Genomic DNA, 25,168 nt, shown 5'->3' with positions numbered 1-25,168 from the left:
CACTCAGCTCTATTTGCTCGTCGCCTATACAAACTGCTGTAATGTGACTGTGCAGTCACAGAAGTTTTGGTAAGGGGACGGCTGACTAGGCTGAGAAACACGATGAATGTTCTCTTTAATCAGTTTGAGCCACTTCCCTGCTCAATTTAGTTTAGTTTAATTTATTCATTGCGACACGTGCCATAAGCAATCTCATATAATGCACTTAGTTCTTTCAGCCAAAGCTTTATATTAAATTGGATTAAATATCGGATTAAATACTTTTTGGTAAATTAGAGTTAGCAGACTGCATTGTGGTCAATTTTCTACTGCTCTTCCTGCAGCATGCCATTTTGCTGTCACTCTCTGACAGAACTGTGATGTGGTAATGTGCTGCAACCACAGCTACGTACAGTCAAACAGTACATTGTAGTGAAATTTAATCTCTGCATTTAACCCATCCTAAGCATTAGGAGCCGTGGACAGCCACATAGCATCTTGGGGATCAGTGTCTTGCTCAAGGACATTTTGACATGTTGCCGGAGGAGGGCTGGGATCAAACCGCCAATCTTGTGGTTGAGGGCTGACCCGCTCTACCTCTGAACTACAGCCAACCTTGTACTTGTAACTAAAAAAGAATCTTATGCTGCATTTCCACTGCATGGCAGGGCTCTGCTCTACTCAACTCGGCTTGCTCTTTTTTGGGTTTCCATTAGCAAAAGGTTGTGATTGTACCTGGTACTGTTTTGGTACCACCTCGGTTGGGGTTTCAAGCGAGCTGAGATGATACTTAAAGGTGGAGTAAAAAAACACTGCAGAACATTGATTGGTTGAAGAGAATCGTCACTAGCTTGACATGGGACATCCTGCACATATCACCATTTTTAAATAGCCAAGCTAGGATTAAGGAGAAGTAGGCTAGTTTTTGTATAGATTGATGTTGTTTTTTTCAGGCCCAGAGTCGATGTCCTCTTCTGTTGTACAGTATATGCTTGACTGTAATGGCTTCAACGGCAACCCCTGGCTGATAGATAACACATGATGCATGCTGGGTAAATAGTCTGATCTGTAAGTATATCAAGAATCAAGTTGGTCTATTTTATATGTTTCTAAAATATTTAACAAAACCCAACAACACATGAGAAACAAAAATCTAAATAACGTGTTGCATATTATATGAAGTACTTGCAGATTATAAATACACTCACATCGATTAAGGATAATGTGCACGTACTGTACACAATGTTTTATTCAAGTCACACGCCACATTCAAAGTCCAAATGATGAGAACAATGTGCTGATAAAACAGAAGTCCGTTGTTGAAAAAGCTCTTTAACACTTCCTCTGCCAGAGAAAACATTTTTATCTTCTTTGACTCCAAATTTACTACGAAGAAAGTGGGATCCTGTAAAACTTAAAAAATATAATACATCTTGCTGTTAACAAGGGCTGTCAATCGATAAAAATTTATAATAGCGAGTAAACGCATAATTGTCCATAGTTAACTTGCGAATAATCCCAAATTAATCTTATATTTCTTTTCTTCTTACGTATCTTAAACTTTTACATGAGATCTGACAAATATGCTTGTAAATGCCTGTGTTCACATTTGTAATAATTCAGAAGATATTAATACTATGACTAAGCTCGCAACATTTAACATTTAATTTAGGACGCTAAACATGACATGTTCGCTGTCCCTGTAGAGGCGTTGACAGTAGCCTTCTGCCTCACCAGCAAAAACAGGGTTCTAACATACAAAAATACCCCTATGAAAGAAAAAAGAAACAACAAAACTTTTAACTAGTTATTTTATCAAAATCCCCTTTATTTTGTTCTCATCAGATGAGCCTGAAGTAAGTATTGACAAACATGTTTTTGCTTAAAAATAATCTGCCTGAAACAAACCTAGAAAAGATTCAGAAAAGCTTTGGAGATTTTTTCCAAACTCTATACTCCCAGCCCAAATTGAATAATGAACAGCAAATAGACACTTTCCTTTCCCAACTCTATCTGCCCAACATTACAGGTGAGCAAAATGAACAACTAATATCGGAGATAACTGAAGCAGAATTAAGGTCGGTGATTAGAAAGTTGAAAGGAGGGAAATCTCCAGGAATGGATGGGTTTGCTGCCGAGTGGTACAGAGATATGCAAGATCAGTTAGTCCCTGTTTTAGTAAGAGTTTTCAACAATGTACTGGAAAAGAAAATAATCCCTCCCTCATGGAGAGACGCAACTATTTCGCTAATCCCTAAGGACGGAAAGGATAAGTTGGAATGCGGAAACTACCGCCCGATAAGTGTGCTAAATATTGATTATAAATTATTTACTGCCATAATCGCGCAGAGATTGGAAAACATCATGCCAGTGATAATCCATAAGGACCAAACAGGCTTCATCAGACAGAGACAGACGCAGGATAACATCAGAAAAACTTTGCATATTTTAAATCATGTAGCTCAACAAAAAATAGAGACTCTTGTACTGAGTCTGGATGCGGAGAAGGCCTTTGACTCGGTCAGATGGTCCTTTCTCTACAAAGTTATGTCCAGGTTTGGGTTCCACCAGACCGTAATAGATGTAATTGCTGCTTTATACAATAAACCATCTGCTAGGATAAAAATTAACGGAGACCTATCTGACCCTTTTACTTTAGAAAGGGGTACGAGGCAGGGCTGCTGTGTTTCACCGCTCCTCTTTGCCCTTTTCATAGAGCCGCTAAGTCAGTGGATAAGACAGAGGTCGGACATAGCTGGAGTTCACATGGCATCCGGGGAACAAAAGTTGTCATTGTTCGCAGACGATTTATTGTTAACCATAACAAACCCAGCTCGATCTCTACCTGTACTTATGGGGGCGATCGAGGAATATGGTTCACTCTCGGGTTACAAAATAAACGTTACCAAGACTCAGGTTTTAACAATAAATTATAATCCACAGAACAATGTTAGGAGCCTGTACAATTGGAACTGGGAAGCAGAATCCATAAAATATTTAGGGGTCACATTGCCCAAAGATTTCACTAAGACTTTTGAAGTCAACTATGGGTCCCTAACCTCAAATCTGAAATCAGACATACAGAGATGGAATCTGATCCCTTTCTCAAATTTATACTCCAGAGTGGAGACGGTCAGAATGAACCTTCTCCCGCGCTTCCTATATCTATTTCAATGTCTACCTATCCTGATATCAGAAAGACATTTCATAGAGTGGGAAAGATTAATATCTCAGTATATTTGGCAGGGAAAAAAAGGCAAGGGTGAGGTATAGTACACTGCAGTTAAAGAAAGAAAAAGGTGGTTTGGGTCTTCCTAATCTACAGGTTTATTGCCTTGCAGCTCAATTAAGACCTGTGCTCTGTTTATGCTCTCCATCTTACGACGCAAGGTGGAAAGATTTGGAAGGAACAACAGTGGAAGGAAAACCTTTAATATCAGTATTAATGGACAAAAATTTACAAGAAGGGCTGAATATACCACATGGGTCAATATTACACACTATGCTGGATTCTTGGAGTAAGGTCATTAAAATTTGTAAATTGGGTAACCAGATAAAAATACTCAGATGGTGTGCATTTGATTCAGCGTTTAAACCAAACAAGATTGATGGGAGATTTAGAGGTTGGATCCAAAAAGGATTAACCACCTACTATAGCTTCACCCAGGGCGTGTTTCTGAGTTTTGAGGAACTTCAGAGATCTAAAAGGTTGGAGAAGGACGACTTCTTTAGATATCTACAGGTTAGGACCTATTTCAATCAAAATATAGGTGACAATTGGGAAACAGCCAAACCAGGACTTTTTAATGTGCTTCTATCCTTGTTGAAGTCAGTTCATGCACGAAACTTGTTTCCATACTGTACAATGGTATCCTATCGTCTAAACAAGGTGACACAAAATGCATAAGAAGCAAATGGGAAAAAGAAGGAAATTTATCAATCTCAACTGAAGTCTGGGAACAGATTAACAAATTACACTGGATGACCTCGAGCTCCAAACACATGGAGGCTGTTCTGTTGGAAAAACACTGTTCGTTTTTTGTAACTCCAGTTCAGAAAAAACATCAGGGCAGCGGAGACACATGTTGGAGACTCTGTGGAACAAACGGGGCAAATCATCATCACATCTTCTGGGATTGTCCGGTTATTAAAGGTTTTGGGAACAAATGTGTTCCCACCTGAATAACATCTTTACTGAAAGGATCCCATGTAAATGTGAATCCCTATACTTAGGAAACATTTCACTTGATAACTGGACTCTGGAAGATAAAAAAACTGTTGTTGGTGCTCCTGGCAGCAAGCAAAAAGGCAATCACTAGAAAATGGTTGAAGCCTGAAGCTCCTACTGTTGAGGAATGGTTCAAGATTGTACAGGACATTTACATTCTGGAGAAGATATCTTTTCTGTCCGAGACCGAAGGGAATTATTCTTCAGGATCTGGTCTAAATGACAAACTATATAAAATCAGTAATTCCTGTGGACTAAATATGTCTACTACTTGCAAGTACTGTTTCTGTGTATTGTACTTTGGCTCAGGATTATGGCAAACTTACGCTCTTGATTGGGTTTTTCCCCTAACATAAGAAAACTCAGACCAGACCCTTCATCCCCCCCACTCACTCTTCTGTTATGGATGTTCTGTTATTATAAAAAAAAAAAAAAAAACCTGGTTGGGCTTATGTTTTTCATTCTCATACTTCCAATGTGGTGGAAGCTGGATTGTACAAAATAATTGTAATTTGCCTTTCCAAATAAAAAATTAATTAAAAAAATAAATAAATAAATAATCTGCCTGAAGGGTCTTTTCACTATGGTTTTTAAATAAATTTTAGGTCTTAAATATATGAGTTGCTTATATCTGTTCATATCAGAATGATCTATTCATATTTGTTTGCACACATGCCTAAAGGACACAACAAAATGGTGGCCAGAATGAGTCATTAGTTTCTTTTATCTGTCGGTGTGTCACTCAGAGTCTTAGTGCAGGAAGACATCTCACATTTTAAGTGGAGGGAGTGTCATCCTTGTTTTGCATCCATCATTCAGCAGCCTATCTCTCCCCTTGTGCAATACATAGTTCTGAGACCTTTTAAAATAATTTAAAAGCTGGGCCAGTGTGTCTCATGCTTACCTTTCTTGAAATAATTTCTGAGACTCACCCACACACCCAAATCCAAATATGCCCACTCTATAATAGGATGTATGGACCAGCAGGACTGGTTGCAAGTCGTTTTTTTGTTTGTTTTTTTCTTCACATGACGCACCGGTAATGAAACCATTCTGCATGTGTGTGTGTGTGTGTGTGTGTGTGTGTGTGTGTGTGTGTGTGTGGTGTGTGTGTGTGTGTGTGTGTGTGTGTGTGTGTGTGGGTCATTGTGACAGTGAAAGTGTGTGTGGGCTGCAGGTAAATTGCAAAGGTGCTATATATGCCTATATTTAGATATCCTAAATCCAATCCTCATTTCTGCTGGAGGAGATACTGATGAAAACCGAAATATGCTGCAACAATATTTGTGCTGCTCCTGCAAGACATTAAACAAGACGGGGGAAGTTTTAATGCATGGTCCTTCAGGGTGGCCTCTAACTCACCCAGTAAGAGTGCTAGCCCCATGTTGGCTGAGTCCTGCGGCAACGTTGGGTTTGAATCCAACCTGCGTCCCTTTGCTGCTTGTCATCCCCTATCCCTCTCCCCCATTCATATCTTTCCACTTTCAAAAAAAGGGAAAAGCCCCGAGAAATATCTTTAAAAAAGAGCATGGTTCTTCCATGTTTACGGGCTGGTTTCACCACCACCTTCCCATTTCTAGAATGTTTAAGGGACTATATGTCACACAAAGTGACACGTTGTGCCTCTGGAGACGCATGTCCCCACATCATAACATACTGGCTTCATTAATTTGACTGTGTAATGGATTGGTGTGTGGAAATCTGCCTTATGAGCGGAATCATCAACAATGCATGAAGAGAAACCTACTTCCAGTGCAGCTACTGCTGCCCACAGAACAGATCAAGGCTTTTTAAGGACAATCTGGACATCTTGCTCAGTCTGGTCGCCCTAACTACACTTCTGTTCTGTGTGCTTTAAAGGTGACAAATAGCTGGGTGGGACGTGATGAAAATAAAGCGTGAAGCTTAGAAACTGGCTCAGCGCCTGCATATTTAGCAATTAGGGTATGTAACACCTTGCAATTGTAACACAAGTTTGAGCTGAGTGCCGTGACCTTAGAGTGCGAGGAAACGGCAATTAAAGCAAGATGAGGCGTTTAGCATTGTTCAGCAGCTATGCAGCATATCTAAATGAAATGCTACAGCTCCTGTCATTTCATTGCTGCTCCAGCAATACTTTTTTTATTCCTGGACACAATTTAGACTGTCATTCAACACATACTATTAGCTTTCTAGTATCAAACATCTCTGCTCTTTTTACTGCACATTTAACGAAGCAGCAAAGTAGCAATCACTGTATGTTCAGAGCTGTAAGGATGCTGTTTTCGGTTCCTACGGCACACCATTCAGGTGGCGTTTCAGGAAAAACATTATGTATTTTGCATGCATAATTGCATAAGGTTGAAAGGGCAGAGCCTTTGATTAAATAATGAGCCCTTTGAACTTGACCTCATTACTAAGAAGAAACTTAAATATGAATTAATTACAGTTTTGGAATGTAAATTAAATATTTACTCTGCTGATTGTTGAGAGTTTATATAAACCAATACGTTATAAAATACATTGTGCTCACCATGTTAATTGGCGAGATTTCAACATGCAGCATCATTACTCAAAAGTATGACAGGGCAAAAAACATGAAGTCGGGCAATCACAGGTTTTAGACAGATCCCAGTGTTGGCCAAACTTAATTAAAAGAGAACACAAAGTCTGTGATAGATGTAAATATCTGATTCTACATTGACCCACATTGACATATAACTTGACATATCAGCCACTACAAGAGTTTGACTTAAGCTAGTCTTTGAACTGACAGGGCCTCCACTTAAGAGCACACGTGGAATATCTGGAATAGAACTGCTATCAAATTCAAACAGCCCCCAAAATTCACAAACTGCCTTAGTCATTTCTTTTTTTATTCAAGTAACATCTGCAGGAAAATCAGTGACTCTGATTTCCTTTAGCCTGGCAGGTACTGACAGTTGACCTTTTCCATTAACAGTGGTGTATAAGCCACGGGCCTGTGCCCTTCACTTGCCTCCTATTGAGCATGAGCAGAGCATGTTGTACATGTTACCCATGGGTAACCCTCTAAACCAAAGGTGAGGCCCCATCACTCATGCTGAGCAAAGTCAAGGCCGACATTTCTCCTGGGAGCTGACAGCAGAACAAAAAGCCGATGCTTCACTGTTCTTGGCTTCACTCATCAGGAGAACGCTAAATCAGAGCATGTACCGTATGCACATCCCTCCACCCCTCCACTTTTGTTTGTGCCATTGGTCAGCTATTGGATATTGAAGCTCAGTATTAGTTTATTTTTGATTGATCAAACAGATATCAGTAGATCAATCTTAAAAAACATTTATTGTATGTCAAACAAATCCCATTGGGGGTCCTGACCCTGGGGTTCAGTTTTAGATGACCACAGTGCCTCCATTTGTAAGCAGTTCCAGTTGAGCAGGGTAGCATGTGATCCTAGTAGCAATAGCCCCAAAATGTTGCCTTAGGCCAGAATGCTAAGTGGATTTTGGGAAATTGCAGACCCAGACAAGCTCTGCTTTAGTAAATAATGACAGTGCCAAGTATCTATTCAATAGAATCACTAATCACTGATCTAATCACTTCCCATTTTAGGTAGGGATGTCATTCAGTCAAAGCACCAGTCAGATAACTGTGAAAAACTGAGTCTATTAAATTTAGACATTTTAAGTAAGGATTCATAGTTTATTTCACTCTTTACTTTTAGGATCTTGCAGTAGTTTACTTTGTGCAATTAAGCTCCAGCAAGGAAACCAGCAAAGCCAAAGTTGTGTTTGTGTATCTACTGCGCTTCACGAAATGTAGGCTAGAGATGCAGCAAGTTAGACGGGGCAACACATTACGAAGTGACCACGTGGTTTGAGATGTAATATTTGTGTTTGATGAAATGTGACAGGTAGAACAATATATTGCAATACAAAACCATGATGGTAGCATTAATGGAGCTGAAACAAATATCCCAATATCAGCTTCACGTACCAGTTAGGAATGAAGAACAGCCACTTTTTTCGAAGTGAGAGTGCCGGTATTCACTCCAAGATAATAAGCTGTTTTTAGATGCAAAATGTTGTTGAGTTCAGGATATGCCATTTGGCTACAACCAATAAGAAAACAAGCTGCAGCTCTGTGTGACAGCTAAGACAAATTGATTACCAACCTGCCAGAAAGCCCAGTCTCTCTTACGTTTTTTTATATGAATGGTAATTTTTGCCTTTCCTTCTGCTTGGTTTGCTTTGGAATGATTTCTGGGCAACTCAAGTGCTTGGGGAAGGTCCATAAAGTTAATACATTTATTGTCTTTCTTCATGAGAACATCCTTATTAGTCAGGCAATTTTTTCATGCATCAGTGTAATTATGTGGATATTTGCTTGTAAAACAAAATGATTCATACATTCCAGAAATACTAAAGAACAAAACATTGGAACTGTTTTTAACTAGGGGTCCAAGACCGAGGGGCTAGGAACCGTTGTAGCAAGGCTACACCATTCACACAGCAGGGCTGTGGAACCCTATTGTTTTTCTAAGGATTTTCCTCCATTATTATTCTTCTCTGCGTAAAACTCACGCTGCAGCCTAAACCGTACAAGGTGGCGGTGTCCAATTTTCAGGACTGGACTAAAACTCCGCAAAGACCTCAGGCTCAACAAATTATTCACTTCCACCACTAGGTGGCGCTATAGCAGAAAAACACATTTGGCCCTATAACACCCAAACTGTACATCGGACCTTTAAATTCCAAGATCCAACTGAATCTTGTGATATAGGCCACGCCCATATCCGCCTAGACTTTTATGCGTGAAAAATTGCGATTTATTGAAAATCAACTTTTCAAACTCCTCTTAGACCGTGCTATAATAATACATTTTATTTATAATTCCCTTTACATTTCAAATGGAATCTCAAAGTGCTACAATAGCAAGGATCTGCACGAAACTTGGCACATAGCATCTCACAACCAACCTGACAAAATGGTGATTATATTTAGTGGTGCGGTTCATTTTTGTTGTTTGTGGAGCCTGGGCAGTCTACAAGGATTGCGTTTCTTTTAGAGTTTTTTTCAGGCAACTAGCAGATGGTGAGATGTTTGCTGTATGTGACAAAGCATGTTGTAGCCTAAAAAACGCAAGACATTGCTTTGAGCACCTTTAATGGGATATTTGCAATGGTAATGTACTTTGGACTGTGTAGCTCAGACCTATCAATATTTCCTGAGATGTGCCACCCCACGTTACGTTTGGGTTCCGCTTTTTCGAGCGCTTCACCAGTTCCCCGATGTCGACTCGCGTCGGGATGACTGGCGCGATGAGGCTTGGACCCCGGTCATAACTGCTTGCAGTTCTAGTTTAAAATGTTTTGGTCTTTTCCGCCTTCATTGATAGGATAGCTAGGTGAGAGAGAGTGGGGGAAGACATGCAGGAAATCATCACAGATCAGATTCAAACCCTGAACCTCTGGGTCATAGCATAAACCTCAAAGTATATGTGCGCCTGCTCTACCCTCTGCTCAACCCGGCCATTTTTTTTAAATTTTAATTTAACCTTTATTTATACTGCTAATCTCATTGAGATGCAGTGTCTCAATACAGGGACAATAAACAACATCAGGGGGCTTTGCCAAGTTCTGTGCTGGACGTTGAAGGTAGTCAACAACTGTTTCCTGGCTTAGCTACTCCCACTCTCAAAGTTTTTTTTCTTGCTAAATGTGCTTAAGTGTCAGACATTTTATGCAGAATGAGGACCATAAAATGTACTGTATGTTGTCATACAGTAAGGTGTCCATGTCATAACAGTGTAGCAGTGAGCCACTGATTCAAACAGTGTCCTTGTCAAACCTGTCAGGAAACCATTCATTGACATGATGGATAGTGCTTTCTTTAGTTGCCATTGTCCAGTCATTTACATTTTTAGAACACCTCCTTTTAAAGCACCCTGCTGGAAAACTATGTGAGCTTTTGTTGAGACCTTTGTGGCTCAAATAGCTGAAAAAAACATGGCTCCATTATTAAAAATAACAGATGATTAAGAGTGCCCTGACTGCCTGAAGAGGAAAATCTTTGGGATAAATCCCATGGAGTAAAATTTAAAAAAGAGGAGCAAACTTTCCAATACATAAAATGATCACATGATTGAATATCACTGCCTTCCTGTTTGCAGGAGAATGCCTTTGCCTCGACGGCTACATGAAAGACCCGGTCCACAAGCACCTCTGCATCCGCAGTGAGTGGGGGCCCAATCAGGGGTAAGTCATGATAGGATGGTTTATGATTGTTCATTATCATGCAGAGGAAAAGCTTTGAGATAGACAAAAGTATAGGAGCATCTTAACTACCCAGATTTATACACAACTTTTTAGTTGTAGACATAAAACGCAGTTATCTACTTTAGGTAGTGCTTAGCAAAATAACTGCTTAAAGGAACATACCAACTTATTAAGACTTTAGCTTATTCACCGTATCCCCCCAGAGTTTGATAAGTCCATACATACCCTTTTCATATTCATGCGTGTCGTAACTCTGTCTGTCACACCCACCGCTAGCCTAGCTTAGCACAGATCCTTGAGGTAACCAGCTCCAACTAGCCTACTGCTCCCAAAGGCCTACTGATCGCAAAAGTGATAAACTAACGCCAACATTTTCCTATTTACAAGTTGTGATTTGTATAGTCATAGTGTACAAATAACAAGGTCACATGTGGCACAGCCATCTTCTAACCATATACATACTTGGAACTATTCTCCACAGAAGGCTAAGCACTGCTACTTGGGCGGCGTGATTAGCCCAACACCTGTAAAGCACCGTTGTTACTCTCTGCTCCTACCACGGGGCTTCTTAGGTGCTGCGAGTAGATGTGTCTGATAAATTAGTCGTTACCGGTAGTTACCCTTTTAAAATCTGAGACCTTCCCTGACTTTATTGGTTTCCTATAACAGTCTGTGGGTTGATTTCTATTAGGGCTGCTCAATTATGAAATGAAAAAAATAATAATTACGAATATTTTGGTCAATATTGAAATCACGATTATTTAACACAATTACTCATTAACCTTTGGATATAATGGATAGTGTCCAGGGTATAATCTTTTAGTGTCATTTATCTCACAGAAAGAGTCTTTGGCTCAGAATAAAATCTGTTTTACTACTGTGAGTCGGTTCAGCTTTTACAGATATCACACTTAACTTTATATAGTTAATGAACAACTTCACATACATAACACAATATTGTATCACAAGTCACATTTTCACTCACAGTGACCACTACTAGCCTACTGTCATTAAAAAACATTGGGCCAAAATATGAACAATAATGTTGCCCTCAGTGGGCTCATTTACTAACTACCTAAGGAAAAATCCAGCACATAGATGTACCTTAGAACAACGTTACGTGACTCACGTTGACTCATTTTACATGATGCATGTGACTTGTCCCCCTGACTGCTGAGAGATTTTATTGGGAAGAGCGGATGTGCACATGTGCGTGTCATTCAGCACAGAAGACAAAAAACAGAACATGGCCAAATAATCGTTTTTTCTCGATTATATTATTTTGGTGATCGTTTGGGGACAAAATCAAAATCGAAATCAAAATTCAATTAATTGCACAGACCTAATTTCTATGTAAAGGACTCTGTACAGTTTTGCAGGGAAAATGAAGGTATGTGTAGTTTATGCGCTCCTTTGAGTGCCTTGCCTCGTTTCAGCTCCCCTACAGCGCCAACAGTGTACAACACTAGCTAATGTTTTTGCATAGAAAGTGAGTCCGCTAACGTTAACAAATGTATGGCACCCACCACAGCACAGAGTCTAACAAAAATTTCCTGTGGTACCAGCGCAATCCCGGAAGTGGACTGTTGAGGACATAGAGTATATGAAGAGTAATTCCATCTTTTTTGTCTGAAATTGGTGGAGTGCCTCTAAATCAAAAACTATTTAAGTCGCAGGCCTAAAAAGGCAGTTGTGTACTTGTTAGCACTACCAATAAATCACTTGTAGGTAGATGCTCTATCATGCTTTTTGGTCCCCTCATCTCTCTGGGTGCAAGGTCACTTCTTCTATAATACTATAACGATTTCGAGTGATGAGTTGATATCTTTTTGGCATTGAAAAATGCTGTTTCAGACCCCGTCCCTGGAAGACATAGAAACACTTAATTGGGTTCACATCTGCTTGTTAAAAAGTCCTTGACATTTGGCTGACACCACAGCCTACTACTGGGTGACCACTCCCACTCAGAGTGTAGATGTAGGGGTGCTACTGTTCTAGAAAGTACTGCTTACATAAAAAAGACAGTATTGACAGGACAGTTCCCTTTGTAACCCCACACACAATGGGATTTTATATGGAATTGTGATGGAATTACTCTAATTTTATTAGTTATAAATCTTGTACTCCCAGTTTTGAGCAGATTCAAACCATACTGTGAAAACATAAAAATGTAATATGATAACATATCTGGTCTCTTTGTCCCTGTATCAAGGAAAATGAGCTGTGGACATCTGTTTGTGAAGAGAGAACAATAAAATAAAGCAGAAGGTAGTAGAAATAGTTGACAAGTGTACGCTTGTTAAATATAGTTTTTTTTTTTTTAATTCTGAGCAGCTATTATCTCAAATGTAGTATATGGTAACAACTGATTTATGTAATCCGGAGTGTACCACCACAATAGGAATATACATACAGTTGGTTCTGATTAGTCTGAACCAACACATGACTCCCACCAACATATTACAGCTGGCCAATCAGATCCAGTTGCTGCTCCGTAGGTTGGACCTCATTCGATTTTTAGATGGCACACGAGTCATCTTTACATTGAATTACAATTGTGCGATGACTTGTGCCAGACAGAAAGATCAGTAAATGTAATACCAAGAAGTAGTTAAAACGCTACAATATGTTTTGTTGTTTCATTTTAAAACTGAATTATTAATGAATCATTTACATTACAATGTCTCAATTATTTTATTAATTTATTAAAGTTAATTACTGTCAATAATAGTATAATTATTTCAATGGCACAGTCCAGTTGCCATAGGTTTATTTTATGTCATTAAAATTGTTTATACGTTCCATACTTTAATTTAAATGAACCGGTAAGATTGCAAACAATTTGATTTTTTTCAAGCTTTAGTGCAAAACTTTTTGAAATAAAATAATGTTACGTTAAATTACTTTCAAGCCATTGCCAAATGAGTTGATATAATAATAATAATAATAATAATAATAATAATAATAATAATAATAATAATAATGATGATGACGATGATTATAATAAGTTTATTTTATATAGCACCTTTTACAGACGTCACAAAGTGCCTCACAGGATAAACATTTCTAACAATACAGTCCAAACCCACCGAAAGTAAACAAGGTAAAAAAGAAAACAACAACTGAATGACCAATGAAAATCATTTCTACAATTAAAACCTAAAACCCAAAGTTCACAAACAAACAAGAGTCAGATACAGAGCTAAGCAACTCCCTGTATTTCTCAGTATGGCTGTGTTCAGAACATTGTGACGTCCGGCATCTTTCACACGCAGAAACTTAGGGCCGTGCGCGATCACGGAAGGCTTGTATCATGTGGACGCACTGACAGTTTTAATGTCATTACTTAGAATTCCTCATGGGGGCGACAGAAACTACGCACTATAGCTTAAAACCCATCTTGTATTATCAGTAAAACTGACCAGCTGAATAGCTGCAAAATCCTTTGATTACTTTCACCTTAAAACATTTAATCATGCAGTAAAGATTAGTGGTACGGGTAAATTATGATAAGAGTACTAATTCTTGTCTGTGGCATCACCAGCAGACAGAGCATGCCATTTTCTCTATTTTGACTGAAGCCCTCAGTTCATGTTCAAAATGTGGATCTTTTTGGTCTAAATGTTTGAAAAAATCTGAATTATCCTGTTAGCCCACCCAACTGTGCGCCTCTGTATCTCATTTCCCATGGTGCTCTCCTTGTGTCCCTGTCACTGTGTGACAGAGTAGGCACCCTGGGGTGACTTGAATGTTTAATGACCACAGCCTGAGGCATGGAAGCAGCTCCCCTCTTCCTCGATGTTCTTTTTGCTTACAGTATCGTAAGGAGTTTGCTCAGAATGACATCGGGCCTCTGTCACTTCTCCTCCTTACACTCTCACTTTGCAGACTGTTTAGTCCCCGAGCTGCCACTCCCCATTAATCTCCATCATTCTCTCTCTCTCACTTCTGCCTCTTGGCATCAGTATCGCTCTCTCACTGCTCCTCTCTCTCTCTTTGTCTCTGTTTTTTTTCATCGTCTTCTCTCTCCATCACCCTCTGTCTCTCGCCCCTTCTCTGTGTCTCTTTCTCCCATTCTGTCTCATCCTGTCATCCTCTCTTTATCCCCTCCCCTGGTAGATAGATATAAGCCAAAGTCACATTGCATGTCAGCTGCTGCAGAACACACTTTTCAATCAGCATGTTTACACAGAACACACATTGTAATGCTGCTTGTGATTCGTGGGCCTCTGGAAGGCGGGCACGACTTGAAGTGAGACACTGAAACAAAGCTTATGATTTTAGCGGGTTTAGATAAAGGGGATCGGAACACTGAAAAATTTAACACTTTTTTCTCTCAGATTTTAATGCAGTTTTATTCTCTCTCCTCCTTTTTGTCTCTTCCTCTGATCTATTCTTTTTACCATGCAAGTCCCTGGCCTTACACCATATTTCAGCGCGGTTTTGATCTTGTGATGGGAGAACAGCCCTCTGATCGCATTTTCAGGTAAGGAAAACTTCACAAAAACTTTATTTTTTCCGACTACATTCTCCGTGTTGTACAATGCATGCTCTTCAAAAGAATCTACAGTCAAATAACTTAATAGTTCTGGTACATAAGCTTTGATTTCCTCTCTCACTCACATGATTAAGGAAGGATCATGAGCTGTGGCTGCAGAATGCCTTCTGTAGCTGCAACTGTCAGTTTCAAAGGTGTCATGTAGATTAGATTCTCAAATAGGAAATGCTGAGGCACTTCATTTCCTCTCAGGTCAGATAATCATTGTTTTCTGATTAATATTAGAGCAACATGTTTGTGGAATTAATTGGAAAAAAGAATTCATTTGGAAGGGAGCCATTAATAAGGGGGCAATAACAACGTGTAAAAGTGTGATCACATGAACAGTCTCGCACACATATTGTCCTCCACAGTATGCTGAGAATTTTTTTATTCTATTTATATTCCATTTATTTTTTCAAAACCCAATTTTATTTGTGTGATGATGTCACCATAGTAACCATTTCATTGAGACCATTCTTTAAAGGTGCCCTGCCACTCGCATTTCATTACTTTGTGGTAATGTCTGAAGTTGTACCATGGACTCTGTAACATTTTTTGTTGAACAAATGCCTTGGTTACCTTGTTTCAAGCCTTTCTAGCGTGGTATAAAAGCATGCAGGAAGACTCAGACCTTTACCCAGTGCATCAGGGCGAGCTCATGAATAGTAATGAGCTCAGGCAACTTGACGTCAGACTGACCAGCTTTTGTAATTGGCCTGATTTCCCTTCATGTTTCTTTTCAGTGGCTAGAGCTGACAGAGGAGGTAGCAGTTCATTTTCACATTCACGTCATAACTCAAACACATATGGACCTAACATACATTTAAAAAATGCAAGTAATAACAGTTTTGTGTGGCAGGGCACCTTTATTACTGGTCCTTACTGAAAATAATGACTGGTTCTTCCCATTGACTGTTCATATTAAAAGGCAAAGCATCCGGTTTGGCTGCGGAAGTGCCTTAAACCTGCGTTCTATCTGGATTCCAGCAGGGGGCAACACGTGCTATTGTAAAGGGTTGGTTTCTGTAGAAGTCAATGAGAAAGTGACCCACTTCTTACTTGATTTATTACCTCAATAAACATTTTCATAACAATTATATGGTCTCAATGGCTAGTTTTAAGTCTTCTGCAACACAGAATGATAATTTTTTGAATAATGGTCTTGTTGATTTTAAAATCAACGATAAAGCAGGGGGTGTTTTAGGACATGGCTATGATCTGATTGACAGTTAGCGGCCTGTCTTATATGTAATATAACAATGGGACAAAGATATATTTAAAACCTAACTCAAATTGTGTAGGCTAGCTTTCAACAGCAGTTGAATCCAGATAGGCAGTAAAAGTTTGTAACATAGAGTGTACGCAGTGTGTCAGCTAACGTCACAGTCAGAAACCGCCCAACAGTCTATGGGTCCTCCGTTCCTTCATCACTCCTTCCTCCCATCGAAAATGATCACATCCGCAACCAAGATGGCTGCGCCCGTAACGGCAAACTTGACAACTCTGTCACTGCCCGATGTAAGTCAGGGGCAGATTTGAGTCGCGCATACGTCACTTTGCGAAAATTACCCAACGAGATATTTCTGTCTATATATTGTCATAACAGGAAAAAAAAATAGAAGTTTGTTCACTGATGGCTACAATTTAACAATCAAACAACAAAATTGTCAGTTGAATGGTGTTTTGAGCTAAATTCAAACAATCTTAGATAGCTAAAACATTTTTGAAATGGCTGTTAGCTTAGCTACAAGCTAGCAATTAAAAACACAACAAAGGCTGTCACTTGAATGGCATTTTGAGCTAACGTTAGCAATCAAACAGTCATAGATAACTTTGAAGTGGAAACACAACTCAAATCTGCACTCGACTTACATTGGGCAGTGACAGATGCATAGAAGATCTCCACAAACCAATGTGTGACATCACACATGCTCTGTCCATTAATTTTTACAGTCAAAGGTAGAAACCTCTTGGATAATCACAGCCTCATCAAACTGTTCAACCATAAGGGGATTTCCCAGCAGGTTCCAGAACAGAAGTGCTTGCCATCCATTGGGAGCCATTTCCCAAAGAAACATACAGCAGAGTACTTCTCTGTGACAGAAGTTCCTAACAAGGTTTATTACTGCTCTTCTTCCCAAAATCACTTGTTCCCTGGCTTGAGAAAGAACAGATCTAACAGAGGATGTGCTTCTGCCTTCATTACAAGTCCTTCCATGACAGTTCAGCAGCAAAAACAACTGAAGACTGTTTTTGCTACTGCCTTCCAGCTGTAAGCATCGTCTTTTTACGGTAGAAACAGACAGAGGAGGCTGGCATCTTGCTAATATCTCCAGGAAGTGCTTTGCTACATTGCCCACCATGCTAGGTTTTCTGAAAGAAGTCTTTCACTTCTCACTCTGTCCAGCCGTGCAGTTTAAAATGCCTTTGTCCTCAGACTGCTCCAGCCATCCATTCTAATTTAAAGCTCTTAGCCTCTAGCTTTGAACTTCGCCAAGCAACCCTGTCGGCTTCAGGCGCCGGAAAAAGACCTTGAATATTAGCGAACGCTTGGAGAGCCAAGGACTCATCATCATGTTTTTCCAAAGCAGATATTACCGTTAAACACAGAAGCAAATGAGGCAATTGGAATCTCAGAGGTATAGAGAATAAAATGTAACAAAGAAAACTCAAGGATGCGTGCAAAATTCTCCCGTGTCAGAGGAGATAAATGTCAAGAGTCAGCATTCAAACACACAGCGTTTGCCAATTGCACAGTATTAGCCGAGGGGAGTTCCTCTGAGGCTGCAAACATGTTTTCCACTCAACAACTATTTTCTCACGGGAACTTTTAGTGTTTTCCACCTCCAGTTTCTCTTAGGGTGAACCAAATAAGTCATATAGCAGCACACCAGTCCCTAGTTGTCCATTATAAAGTAGTACTTGTTAAGAGGCTGCTAATTTGTCCTATGGTCACCCATATATGTCATGCTGCATCGCAGAGAATTTTAGTACTCGTGCTGTACACACCCCCATGAGAGATGGTGAAATGACTTATGTGATTGGTTATAACAGCTTTCTGGAAAATAACACGGAAATATTACCATTTTAATAGTCTTATAATAACTTCCTAGAACCGAAAATGTTTGACAATAAATGGAAGAACAGCAGCACTTTGATCCAGAGAAAACTTGACTTTGAAACAAAGGGAGTAATTGGGTGGATGTAATTAAGTGTTCCATTTCCACAATGGTTTAATCAGTCTGTTCTTAAAGTGACTGGTAATGCATGCAGTCCCCACAATCCACTGCCCTTTCTTTTGCTTATGCTAAGTTAGCAATTCATTAGATGCAAATTGAAAATTTCTGAATGAAGAAATGTGTTTAGTCTGCACAAAAATGGTTGTTAACCATTTAATTAACAAGTTCCCCTCTTTTGTGCTTCACGTATTCATACATAATTCATCAGCGCTAATAATGCATTTGATCTTAATCAGCGTGCACTGTTTAGCTTAAAGTTGGGAGTACTACATTTCATCTGCAGAGTGTTTAAAGATTGATGATATTCATTGACTCACAAATAAAGAATTGTTTTAAAAGCTCTTGTTCCAGACATCTGTTGTTTACAGATTTATGGCCCTGTTCTGTCTCAGTGGAAACTCCTTTTGGCCCTTTTTTGTCAGGGTTTCCAGTTTGCTATGTATCACATCCATTCGCACCCAGTGTCCTTCTCCTCAAGGTAGAGTTCGGCAAAAAGGATACATTTTGCTCAAAAGGTAATACAAATAACCTCTAAACAACTTGATGCCATTATTCTAAATCCCTGATGCAGCAAAAACATTGATATTTGAAAGGAATAATAATTTGAGCCTTTCAGTGGCAAAAACAGCATGTTTAGTGGACAGGGGTTACAATGCAGCCTGGGCTGTGGCTGCTGGTTACAGCGTTTACACTTAACACTGGACCAATTTCAAAGATTGTTGGTCCTGTCAATGACTTACACAAAGAAAACATAGTAATATAGGGACCAGGTTGAAAAAATAATAATGAAATGACCCTTTAAATAGCCAAAAACCTGTAACCTCACTCATCTACTCCACCCTTCTTGTCCTGCAGATTCACATACACCTTAGGGGAAGGGATGTGGCTGCCGCTGAGTAAAAGCTTTGTCATCCCACCTGCCGAGCTCGCCATCAACCCATCAGCCAAGTGCAAGACGGACATGACAGTTACGGAGGACGCGGTGGACATTCGGTGAGATGACATTTACTGGCACCACTTACCACTCTTACTTTCTTGTGGTGATGTTTCTGATAAAATGTTGATAGACACTCCTACTAAAGAAATAAAAGGTTCCATAAGGCTTTGAAGCAAGGCAGGATTTTTAAGAGCGCTGCATCAAACTGAGCGGCACTAAAGCAAGTTTCTCTGCATTGCTACACTGAAATATCACTAGCAGTCTCTGTCCTCTTTGTATTGTGTTGTTTCTGATGAATCCTCACAACACAAAAAACAAAACATTGGCTTTATGATAAATATTTCTCAAGACCATCTTTTGCATTCGTCATCCCCCAGAAGGCAGCTGTTTACTCACTTACTGTCTCACTGATTTGTATTCTCACTTAATCAGCTTTTTTTTGTTTTTTTGTTTATTTATATATTTTTACTATTATTGCAGTGAGTATTAAGCAGCCCTGTGAGGTTGATGCAGAGGTTTTAGCGGTCATGATTCAGAAGGTAATAAAACTCTAACATCTAACACAAAATCAATTATGAAGACGCAGAAAAATAACAGTAAATAGGAGAATAAGAAGAATTACTTGGTTGTTCAAAGCTATGAAGAGGATTTCGATTGTTTAAATGGTTCATAACTCCTCCGAAGAAAATCTGCTCAGTGTGCAATGACTGTGTTTGTGTCTGGGCTGCAGAGAGAGCCGCAAGTGAGCCAAAACAATGCTGCAGTATTAAACTGGACTCAGCTGACAGCAGTGACACAAAAGAATTATTTAGCCGTTTTGCTTTGGTAGCAAAGGGGCGGGCTTAAGGATGGGGATGTTGCTCGCTCTAGAAGTTTGGTCCAGAACGAAAGATATCTTCATAATAAGGCAGCCATGTTATGAATGGGAGATAAAATGGTTTTATTGTTTCAATTGTCATTTTTGTCACTCCCTAACTTTTTGTATTGCACCTCCTTTGGTCTGTAACCGGGTAATTTCAAAAACTAAAGATTGGATGTTTAGAAAAATGTCCTCTCTAGATAAAGTTTGGTTTTCTTGTTTTGGAACCCCCCCTCCCCTTTCATGTACAATGTTACCACGAGGCCAACATTCTGACACAGATACACAATAATATAAAAATATGGATAATGGATTCTACTGAGACCATTTATGTTCCTAATTGCTACCTCTATAGTCTGCTACCATGACTCTGAATCTGACTATGTTGTGTCCCAACTCCATTCTATTTCTTACTATTTCTGAGCAGCAGCCCCTGAACATTACTGGAAATGAAATATCATCAACATAGACTACTAGGTGTACTACTATCTACTAATACCTTTGTGAAGGACAGACCTATATACTGTTAACCTACTTAGTGGTCAGCAGCATCATGAATCACCACCAGAGTTAATGTGACTGCATCTGGTGTGACAGTATTATGCTGTAGCATAAAGTCTGCGAGAACAGGATTAGGTAGGGAGAGGAGGTACGTTAATATAATTAGTAGTGGGATTTGTCTTTCAGTGTATGCTGGAACATGCCCTGTCAACAAGTGAGTGTGCACAACCGTGTCAGATCCTGCCCTAATTTGCCGATGGTTATTTGCCCTGTGAAAATGATGTCAGGTAAAATTAGTCTCGCTCAAATGAATATCCCCCATCATTTTTCTCATTAACTCAAAGAGTTTTTTGCCAGTGACTAATTTCAAGCCCTCAGATAACTGAGATATGAAGTAGCCGTACAACAAGAATACTATGAAATAAAATGTTTCTTTTCAACCCTTTTATCAAAAGGAGTGTGTGGGGTTTCTCACAGGTGCAATTTACAGATGTAACACATGCATTATATCTCATTATATTTAAATTTTGAGTCAGCAGTGACAATTGTGGTCATCATAACTAGCAAAAACAAAGAACAGAATTCGAAGAAACATACAATTCGCCAGGGCCGACGTCATGGTAAATTGACTAATGGGTCAGGTAAAAATTGTGAAGTGTAGATTTTTTTTCTTCATAAAGTAGGCTAAAACTAACATGGCATTAACCGCTGCATCAACACGGTCAGTACTCGCGAATATTTCTTGAAGCAGTTAAGTTGTCCATTTTTGTCTATTATTACTAAATACTTCTGACTTGTCAAAGTCAAAGTTGTAAAACTTGTTACACAGTTATGTCTAACTAGGATGTCTATCACTAAACTGTAACTGTAAGGGCATGTCAGTCAGCTTCTGAGGGCTCACGCGCTGTAATGATAGAGGTACCTGGGCACTCCTAGTCCTCAGGTGAAAATGACGTCATGCATCTCTCCCCTATCCGATTCTCAATCACTCATGTCCAAATCTAGCTTGCTCTAGCTTCTTATAATGCAGCTGCCTTGTCGAAAGACATGTACACAAATCGCATTACTGGGCTACCGGCGGTGGTCAGAGCTCAGCACACTGGCTTTTATAAGGGAGTTAAAATCATGGACATATGAATGAAGTAAGAGGACGGCTTGAGCGGTCACTCTTTGTGTCAAATATCGGCCAAATGGGATTACATTGTTAGTTGAAAGCCCCTGGCGATAAAGACGCCATGGAGACCTTGTAAAAGCAATTGTGTTGTTGTGTTTGTACATTTTAACAGAATATACAACTGAGGGGGAAAAGCCCCCTTTTCTTTCCTCGTGGTGCCGGGTGCATATTTGGCTTACCAGTTTTCTACCATTACATTACGTTAGAACATTACATATGTTTCTCTTTTATATTTGACATGCATATTTCTACATTTAATCACTGTCTCGTCATTGGCAACAGCTCTTTGTTTGTGTTTTGATGCTATATGCATTAACTATTTTATGCAGTACTATTTAATATACTATTTTCAAAACATCACGTCTGAAAACAAATCTGTAAAAGACAAGTTAATCATATAGAATGCTGTCTTTCCCAAATGATGTTCAAGGTCAGTCTCATCCTTAAGCTGAGCTTTGGTTCATGTTCCTCACTTTGATTTTCTTGGTCAACCGAATTCCAAAAACTTGGACTAATATACTGTATGTTTATTTTTATGTTAACATTTTACAATTGTCTCATTTTTTAATTGCACAAAGGGTTTACAAATGAATCTGACTACAATATAAAGGGGCTTAATATAAAAATGTGGAAATAAAAGAACAATTTTGGTCATTAAAAAGTAGTGCTGTCAGTTAAACGCGGTAGTAACGGCATTAACCCAAACCCATTTTAATGGCGTCAATTTTTTAATTGCAAGATTAACATTCTTTTTGGCCCAGCAAACTTTGTAGTTTTTTTCACACGCTGTTGCAACAACTAGTAACGTTAGAAAAACTACAACACTACACCGGATCTAGCTAGACCGGAAACAAAACAACATGCATTGTGCGCACACTTGTTTGGGCTTGCGAGCCGGCCAGAGAGTAGTAACGTTACGCTTTGAGTGGATGGCGAGCGCGAGATGCCGAAATGGATGCCAATAAGATTCTGAATTGAAAGTTTACTTTTAAAAGTTGCCAAATGGTTCCATTAACAAAACCAAAGTGATTTGTGTGTGTTGTTGTGAACTGAGCTATCATCGCAGCACGTCCAGTCTGAAATACCACTTGATGAGCAAGCACACAGCTGATTCAAATTCTCTGCCCCCTTGTCAAAGTATTTTTTTCACTCTTTTATTGATGGACAGTGATACATTGAGTGAGAAATTATTTGATTATTTAAGTGTGAATGACTGCTTCAAGTGAGACTCTTGCGTGTGAAATTGAACATTTTTTCAATAAAAAAACATTTGCACAAAGCGAGCCCATTTCCATGTTGATCAGAGCATTAAAATGAAAAATAAATATTGGGATAGTATAGATAAAACGTGTGATTAATTTCGAGGTAACTATGATATTAAGGCAATTGATCACAACTAAATATTTTAATCGTTTGACAGCACTATTTAAAATACATTTTATTCAAAATTCTATCAATTTTGATACATAGAGGCATGGAAATACTGAGCAGAAAAATATAGAAAACATTATTTTTGTATCCCCACCTCTTAACTTAAATATGTGACAAATACTGCACTCGATGATTTTTTTGAGTACATACTGTGGTACGTCAGCACTACTGAATCATATTTCCGTAAATTCATTCTGTTTTGGGCATGGTTTTCCAAATTTCTATCCCCCTACTCTATGTTTACACATTCCAATTCCCCCTTCTTTTTTCCATTTTATTTTCATTTGGCAGCTTTCTTCAAGACGCTGAGTAAATAACTAATTTCCCTCTGATGAAGGATCTGATGAACACTTTTCAGCTTTCCCCAGGGGCCACAAGGAAACACTGCTAACACATCTCGAAGCTGCTGATTTACTCTGCATTTGAGCTTTGTTGCCCCATGTTTGATGATCATTTGTCGCTCGGTCTTGCTTCCTGGCAGATGGATTAAAAGCGATGATTCCTGATCTTTCTTCCCTTGATTAGCTGGCGTCATGTCAGTTACAACTGAATGAAGCACCAGCCTTGGTTTTTGTCTTCTTAATGTGCTTCTGCAGCATCGCCTTGAAGTTGTAAACAGAAGACTATCTTCGAGGTTACAAACATGTATTATTTTTGCTTTTCCTTATATTTAAAGTTGGGAGACAAATTGCACTAATTGAAAACTCAATATTCCATTTCCACATGTGCTTCTGCATTAAATTAATGCTAATTCATATTTATAAAAAGGTAAAGGTACTTTACTGTCACATACATGTTGCGAAATTCATTCTCTGTATTTGACCCATCCCTCAAGGGAGCAGTGGGCAGCCATTTACACCCGGGGACAAACTCCAGATCAGACCCAGCGGCATTGGCCACTGACTGGAGAACCTAGTCCATGTTTTTCGATAGTCAAAAAAATATATGTACTGTATGTATGTGTGTATATATGTATGTAAATATATACACACACACACACACGCACATATCGCACACACTAAAGCAAGCATTTGAGAATTACCTTTACATAAAAATCAGGGTTTCTTTCAGTTCTTTTTTAATGGTAATTTCAACTTCTCACTCTGAGCTGAATAACCAACCGTTATTACAGTAAATCGTAGGGGATAACTTGGCATTTAAACCTTTGGTGGTACTTTTAAGTGGCAAATGGACTGTATGATTGGCCGGATGTCCGTTACTGTCCACTTTCATTGTGTTGGAATTCTAAACTCTGGTGGAGTGAGGACTAGTGTTAACTGCTCCTCAGATCTCTGCAGGGTAAATCCAGACAGCTGTGCAGTCAGAATTTTCTGTTGCAAAACAACTTTTCAACGTACACATGTTCCACCAAAACAAGTTCCTTCCCGAGGCTATTTTGCAGCTGCACCGGGGCTCTGCCAGGGGCTTAGCACCGCCAATGGTGAATGTGATTGGTTTAAAGAAATGCCAATAAACCAAAGCACGTTTTTCCTCCCATCCCGGAATGCTGTGTGGACTAGCCAGAGGAGGAAGGTCTGTCAATGCAAGACTATCTCTCTACTGACTATAGCTGGGTTTATCCTTCATTTATCATTCCAAAGGAATAAACCATTTTTTAAAGGCCCTGGACACCCACACAGGTGTTTTTTAGTTATTCTGGCGGATTGGACCTCTTCCCAGGACCGTGTGGGTGTGTTTAGACTGATTGCTTTACATTTCCCTGAGTCTCCTGTCAGCCTTGTTGCACCTGTTTGGGCAGGACAATGATAGCTTCATCATTCTTATTGGTAGATGACATTTGTGACGTAATAAATTCCCATCAAAGCTCCGGCCCACCTTCAACCAGAGCAAGGTCTAATCAGCCAGAATAAGCAAAATCACCTGTTCAGGTATTTTTAGAGCTTTATTTGGCAGGACAGCTTAAGACTTGAAGGGACAGAGAGGAGAATAACATGCAGCAAAGGACAGCAGGTCAGAATTGAAAGTATGGCTGCTGCGGTAAGGACAAAGCCATACATGGGGCGCACGCTGAACCAGGTGAG

General features: G+C 39.4%; 1 protein-coding gene and 1 long non-coding RNA gene across 2 annotated transcripts in view; one reads left to right on the top strand and one right to left on the bottom strand.

Annotated features, from left to right (window-relative positions):
* The window catches only part of LOC116699838 (astrotactin-1-like), a 372,650-nt gene that overhangs the window by 121,090 nt on the left and 226,392 nt on the right, over positions 1-25,168 (top strand). The window contains 3 exon segments of the mRNA XM_032532626.1: positions 10,340-10,424; positions 14,857-14,931; positions 19,080-19,217. Of these exon segments, the coding sequence (XP_032388517.1) occupies positions 10,340-10,424; positions 14,857-14,931; positions 19,080-19,217 (298 nt within the window).
* On the bottom strand, positions 4,713-25,004 carry LOC116699840 (uncharacterized). Its single transcript, XR_004334522.1, has 3 exons — positions 24,736-25,004; positions 12,367-12,372; positions 4,713-4,723 (listed from the first exon to the last, which is right to left on the bottom strand). It is a non-coding gene; the product is annotated as an uncharacterized LOC116699840 (long non-coding RNA).

The sequence above is a fragment of the Etheostoma spectabile genome, chromosome 12, assembly GCF_008692095.1.
Source record: "Etheostoma spectabile isolate EspeVRDwgs_2016 chromosome 12, UIUC_Espe_1.0, whole genome shotgun sequence".
NCBI lineage: Eukaryota > Metazoa > Chordata > Actinopteri > Perciformes > Percidae > Etheostoma > Etheostoma spectabile.
Note: the sequence above shows the minus strand (reverse complement) of the source record. Positions and strands in the feature narration are given on the sequence as shown.